Source organism: Lupinus angustifolius, chromosome LG04 (genome assembly GCF_001865875.1).
Source record: "Lupinus angustifolius cultivar Tanjil chromosome LG04, LupAngTanjil_v1.0, whole genome shotgun sequence".
NCBI lineage: Eukaryota > Viridiplantae > Streptophyta > Magnoliopsida > Fabales > Fabaceae > Lupinus > Lupinus angustifolius.
Window position 1 is genome coordinate 26,326,095 of NC_032012.1, and position 7,155 is coordinate 26,333,249.

A 7,155-nucleotide genomic window follows, 5' to 3' on the forward strand; every position below is an offset into this window, starting at 1 on the left:
TTCAAAAAAAAAAAAAAAAAAAAAGGGCTATAATTCATTTTAGTTATCAACTTTGATTCAGACATCTAACCATTATAGTGTGCTAAAGCTATCTATTTCCTTCATTATGATTTCCAAATGAAATGATGGCCTTAATGAAGTGTAACAGTAGCATGCTCTTGTAGAACATGGGGGTCCCCACCCCTTGTATGAGTTTTTTAGGTAGTAGTGGTTTAATTTCATGGCCCAACAACATATGATAAAAAGTTACATTATATCATTTCTTTCCAGACCTGAGAAAAGTGGATTATTCTACACTATTCCTTGAAAGCTAACTGAATCTTTGTTTGCTAATAGTAAAAGGACTTAAAGAGTGTCTTTAAGCCTAAATTTGAAGTTGAAGTCTTCATAATTGTGTCTGTGATGATGTCTAAGTCATTTTCCACCTTATTCCTGATTTGTCAATATCACCTTTGGTTCCTGTATTCACCTTCTAACACTTTATCAGATTCTCCTAATAAAATAAAGATGAAAGTATGGGCACTATGGATGCCCCATTTGTCCCATATTTCAACTTTCTATAGAATAATTTGGATTCATGGGCTTGGAATAACTTTCCATTTAGAATTTTTGCTTTAGTTCAATAATATCAGTTTTTTTAATGATGCTTTTGTTGTATATATTTGAAGGTTTTGGCTCCACTTCCAATTGGATTTGCTGTATTCATGGTTCACTTAGCTACCATTCCAGTAACTGGCACTGGCATTAACCCTGCTAGAAGTTTTGGAGCTGCTGTTATCTACAACCAATCTAAGCCATGGGATGATCATGTGAGTAATCATCAATACTCTTCAATATTTTAACATCTTCATTTGTAACTAGTTATGCCAAGTTGTGACTAAGAAAAAGATATATAAAGAAATGGTAACAATAACATAACATTGTGTCTGATATAATGTTCTTTGTGTCTGGTCAGTGGATCTTTTGGGTAGGACCATTTGTTGGGGCAGCCATTGCAGCTTTCTACCACCAGTTCATTTTGAGAGCAGGTGCTGCTAAGGCTCTTGGATCATTCAGGAGCAACCCTACTGTTTGAGTTATCATCATCCTCTTCAAGGTTTTAATGGAAAAAATGATTATTTGAGGATAAAATAATGGGATGTTCTTGTGCTTGTAATTGTATTTGCAATGTTTCTTTTAACCTCTCTCATATTTAAGTTTTCAAGATTGTGGATAAGTGTATTCCCATTAGTATGTTATCTTTATTTTAAGTTGTTCTCTTGTGTCATCTCTCTGTACTCATTTATATTTATGGAAAAATATTCTAGAGTTTGAACTTCACATTCTTTCTTAAACCGAGACATGATTTGGGATAATAGATGTGAATCGATAGTTAAATGCAAACGTTATCCAACATCTTATTATATTTGTATTGTATTATTGTGGCAAGTAAGTACTCACTACAATCTGAAAAATAAGAAACAATGTGCTTAGCATATTCAACATTCATTAATCAACATGTCTGCATCTGAATCTCACTAGAATTGGAAAATGTTCTATAAACAAGAAAATGTTAAAATCCCCACAGCTAATGCCACATATGTAAGTGTAAAGTTATTTATATTTTTGCATTGTATAAGCAAATATAACAGTTTCTTAATTTTGTGATTAGTACCATGCATTACTGTTAATGGTGCCAATCCCATAAATGTAAAAATTAGTCAGTTTTTCTCTCAGTGTAACATTTTTTGTAGCTTACTCTTTTTAAAGCCAATTTGACCCAGATTTTAATCTTTGTGATAATGCTAATGGAATAATGCTTACTTTTACTTTAATCTATTTTTTTCCTTAGCTGTTAATGGAAGTGATTGATATTTCCTTTCAAAGCATGCCTTAGCTTGCATAAGTCAATCTCTATTGATTACAACTTAAAAGGCATGCCATAAGTGGATTTTATGCCATCAATGCAAGCAATGTAATTTTCATTTCATAAATTAAAATATTTTACTAGTAATAGGTAATTACTAAGTTAGGTGATCTAAGCTCAAATCTTTGCAAATATTGTAAGTGTTAAGGTGAATTACACTTCTCTATAGTTCCATACACAAACTTATATTATTTGATTTATGGTATAATCAAGAGTTTCTCTCACTTTATGGATAAAAAACTAATGCATTTCGAAATGCCCTCCTAACAAGTGTACTCCTAGAAATCGATTTTTTGACATTTAACTTAATACGATACTTGAAGATCAAATGAAGCCTTACACTACTAAATCAATTCTTTATAGGAACTCGGGCATCTATTCGAATGAAGATCTTCTGGCCAATTAGTGTACCAGACCAGTTAAAATGCATCATTAAATTAAGTAGAAAAATCATAAATGAATAATTATATTACTTGATGTCCTTTGATTGGATATGGACAGGAAGTGACACAGATTTTTGGGACAGATGATCTGGGTTCCATCTATTCCACCAGAAAAGGTTAGGATCACTTGCGGTTGGTCCAACTTGGTTGTAAGGGTGTTAAAAATTTAAATGGACCAAACCATTCTATAAACTGAACCATACCTTATCCAAATGATCCATATTTTACTAAACATGTTTTCATAACTCGCCATATTTTATCTAGAAGTGGCACAGTTTTTAATATTTGAATCATATCAAAATAAATCAAGTTGGTTGTACACTTTACATTTACTTCTCCACGTGCTTTTGGACCATTCCATCGTACAATCAAACACACGAGTATTGTGTAGACAACTCGCGAATTGGGTATTGTGATCTTATTTTAAGATTGTAAATTTACTCATAGGAGTAAAATATCAGTATTATTTTACTCACATGAGTAAGTAATGTTCTTTTGGTGTGTGGTTATCTTTCCCAACAAACAAATGTTGTTTATAGAAATTAAATTTTTAATCATTGAACTAACTAGTACGATACATGAGTAGTCAGTGAAAACTTATACGACTAGATCAATATTTTATTACTACACATATCCCATCCCATGATGAAATCGTTGTTGATGATCTGATGCCATCCCTGTTTTATGGATTCAGTTATTGGTGTGAGAAGTGATTCTAACGTGACTGCAGCATACTAAATATGACCCACTCTACATTATGGATTCATTTATAGAAGTCACTCATCTTTAGCAGCTGTCATGCATCCCCAAATATTATTTTGCATACCATTTTACTTATATTATTTGTACAACACTTTTATTTTAGATAATAAGCTTTGTTAGATGAGACTACTTTTCCAAGCAAATATTATTTTAAGAAATTAAAGTTTTAATTTTCAATCTAGTATATATGATACGCGTAAGTATGTAGTGAGAGTTTATCTCACTGCACCAATATCTCATTGTTTTTAGATAATAAGTGAGTGCATTTTTCTCCAAATATTTAAGAGAAAAGTATATAAATTCCACATTTAAATTAAGTTATTTTTTTTTGTATAAGCAATGTGCACACCTTATGACCTAAGAGCTAATTCTTTATTTTTTGGTGTGTGACCGTCTTTCCTAACGAGTATTATTATTAATGGTTGAATCATTTTTTTGGTATTTTATAGATGTTTTATATTATACGTCGGATAAAAATCACATGTCTCAAGTTGGTGTCTTCAATCTTATCCTGTCAATAATATGATGTCATATAATGTTCTATTTTGTTCCAGCAAGAGGATGAAAATGACACATATGGATGAATATTTTTTAATGGCATAAACAATATCATATTATGGGAGCACATTTACATGTGTCACTCTATGTGCCACTATTTGTGATTGATTGAAAAAATATATTTAAATTAAAATTTTAATAGTTAATTATTTTTCTGACCAATTACAAACAATAACACATGGAGTGATACACTATTTTAGGACGGCAGATGTCCACCCCATATTATTAGGCGGGACATGGTTAAGGACACCAACATCAAAGAGTTGATCTTCATCCCATTAGATCAAAACCTTATTATTATTTAAATTGGAAAGACAAATGTTGAACATGATATAAGGAGATAATAAAATTATATAAGACATATTATGAAAGATTTAATATGTGTACATTTACAATGTAAGTAATTTTTACACTGTCAGTAAATCTCCACAATTTATTTGTTTGCTAATATTGACTTTCAAACAAAAATATTCAAATCAATAATGAATGATATGCTGACAATGTAAAAAACTTTACGGTGCATAGATTTTAATCTCTATTATGAAAGTGAGTGAACAGCCAAGAAAAACAATGTTCAGTTTTTCCTTTATTTTCAGCTTTTGTTTCTTCTTTTAAGACTGATATACGGGGGTTATGGGAATATAGCTTTTGTCCTCTTGTCTCAGTAACCTACTTTACCAACAAAACTGATTTTCGTTTCTTTGAAGCATCACCACTCTAAATATATAGAGAAAACTCTCACATTCTCAGTATATATTTTGAAGCTATAGCTAGTTTTGTTTCAAGTTCAGAAATATCAACATGGTACCTATCACTACTTACTTTTTTATTTTCATTTCAGCCTTCTATTTTTTCTGGGATGCACGTCTTGTTATTGAAGAAGATGTTCTTCTTCACAATCATCTTCTCTTCCCATTCTCAACAATGGGTTCTGGCCTTGCTCACCCTGACCTTCCAATCTTTATATAAATCTCCATAGATGCATATATATCACTACCAATTACCAAAGGATCCAGCTTCAGTTCAGGATATATATATATATATATATATATATATATATATATATATGTATGTATGTGGTATACTATTAAGTTTTTCTTTTTCCTTGAGACAATCTTGTTTGAATCGATTGAATAAGATCATTATGTTAGCTAATTCAGACACACTTGGTGGTCTGCACTCTATTATATATGTAAAGTTGTATTGTTATTAATGTGTTAATAATAAACCAAATTCTTCTAAACAAATTGTTAACAAATGAATTTGGCTGTTGTTATTCTAAAATCAAATTTCAAGTTAATATGCAAATAGATTTATTTAAATTGATTAGATTATTATTATCCTAAAATCAAATTTGAAGGTGATATGTAAATAGATTTATATTTAGGTGTTTTCTATGGAGCAAGAAAAGAAAGACTTAATGCATTTTGCAGAAAATCATCAACAGCAAGTGGGGTTTGGTTGTTTTTATTTCCTTCAAAGTAATTGTGGTTTAATTTAGTGATGAATGTCACTATTTGGCGGGTCTCTTTGTAAGTTGTAACATATATTTGTATTTAAGTTGTAACATTCGGTTATTTGAATCTTATAAACTATGCAAAAATGATTCAGTTCTTTGTTTGTGACTTGTGAGGACATTGCATAAATCATTCTATATAAAGATGATACATAGATCTATCGATAATTATCACTTTAATACTCGGTTGAAATGTTAATACTTGTATGTAATAATGGGTGACCTTTATACTATAAAAACAATTACCTAAAAAAATACTATAATTCATGGATGAAGATTGTCACGATGGTTCCCGATTCAATGAGGATGAAATTGTCTTTTGCATATATTGCTTGCACTCTATTGTGATATGGATGGGGAGGCCCATTATTCTCCATCTCCTTTGCATAAGGTCAAGTATGCATGCATGCACCAATGGCCTACGTCTTAATCTTGCATTGAACAATAGGTAAGCATATCAAAGCATTAAGTTCAATTCATGCTATAAGCACTTCTAATACTTAATCACGTACCAGTTCGAGACATACATGAATCATTAGATTTTTATAGAATAGATGATTAAGATATTGAATATGTTTTTTATTTTTTCTCGGAGTATGTAGATCCCAGTTAATGAAATGTGTGACTACTATGACTAAATTGAGTTAAAAGCCTCATCCCAAAGTTTATCTTACTTTTCAGCCATGCAACTTTTCCAACTCAAATACGTCGAAGCCAAAAATAACAAGCAAATGACTGAATGAATAACTCACTGATTTTATTTAGAATTTGGAATTAATTGTATGAACAAGCATTATACATTATTTAAGTTTAACTTGTCATCTTATTGAGAAAATTGGTAGAGTCCAAGCAGTATGATATGAGAAATAACAAGTTAAATTAAATTATTATAGAGGAAGAAATTCCATGAAGGAAGTAACAAAGAGGGCACACGATATTTGCAAGAATGGGTAACATTGTTTGAATGTGCCAACTACTTTCTTATTCCACATTAAATTATAATACCTAACCTTCAACTTCCCTCTCCCTCCCTTTGATGACTAGATTTGTTGTGTCCAAACATGTCCCAAACCGAACATATCAGTTAAAATAATAAGCATTCGTGATTTTGTTTATTTTATATTTTATTATGATTAGTTTGAAACAAATTTCTTCGGAATATGTTTAGGATAGCAGATCCTCATCCCTCATTTCCACTCCTTTAATTGGACATCCTACCAATATGGTTGTTGTTCTTGCCTCTTTTTTCATTCAATATTGTCTTTTCCTATAACTCAACCATACTTCATTTTCGTATAAGTGTTAATCTCATAAACTATCATCTACATCAAACCTAGATTAATATATAGTTACAGGACTTATATCCTCAAAAACTGAACAAAAAAGAAAACATTGCCATAAATTAATAGTGATATGATTTACTTTTGAACTAATTGATTTGATTATTATCATTAAGATTAAGTATTTGCTAACAAGATCCATACATAAATTTGAATTACTATTTAGGAAAAAATTGCACAAAATATCATACTCCTACCTAATCTAATTATTTTAAATAACATCAATTTGGTCCATACCTTTACAATTTATTAACCGTTTTTGTCGTTGTCAGAATATTATAAGGTTCTTATAGTAACTAAATAAATTAACATTTTGGAAAAGGATTAATTTAACATTTTTTTAAATTTCATTGACATGACCCGTTATGTTAATTACAAGAATCAAATTATGGTGTTACATAATATTATTTTGAGGAAATAATATTTTTATCGATAATGAAAGATTTGTTTACATTTTTGATATATTATTCATAAATGTGTTGTCACAAATGTGGCTAAATAGATATTAAAGTGTATTACTATAAATATATGAACCCCTCCACATTCATTCACCATACATGTTATAGTTTTCCAAAATTCACAAATTTTTTATAAAAAATAGAGCAAAATAATTCATATCCCACCTAGGCA

The 7,155-nt window shown here is 30.1% G+C and overlaps 1 protein-coding gene across 1 annotated transcript in view; it reads left to right on the forward strand.

Moving 5' to 3' along the window:
- Window positions 1–1,318, forward strand: part of LOC109346688 (aquaporin PIP2-1-like) — a 3,679-nt gene extending 2,361 nt beyond the window's left edge. The window contains exons 3-4 of the mRNA XM_019586388.1: window positions 669–809; window positions 956–1,318. Of these exons, the coding sequence (XP_019441933.1) occupies window positions 669–809; window positions 956–1,075 (261 nt within the window). The 3' untranslated portion in view covers window positions 1,076–1,318. The remainder of the gene's footprint in view (window positions 1–668; window positions 810–955) is intronic.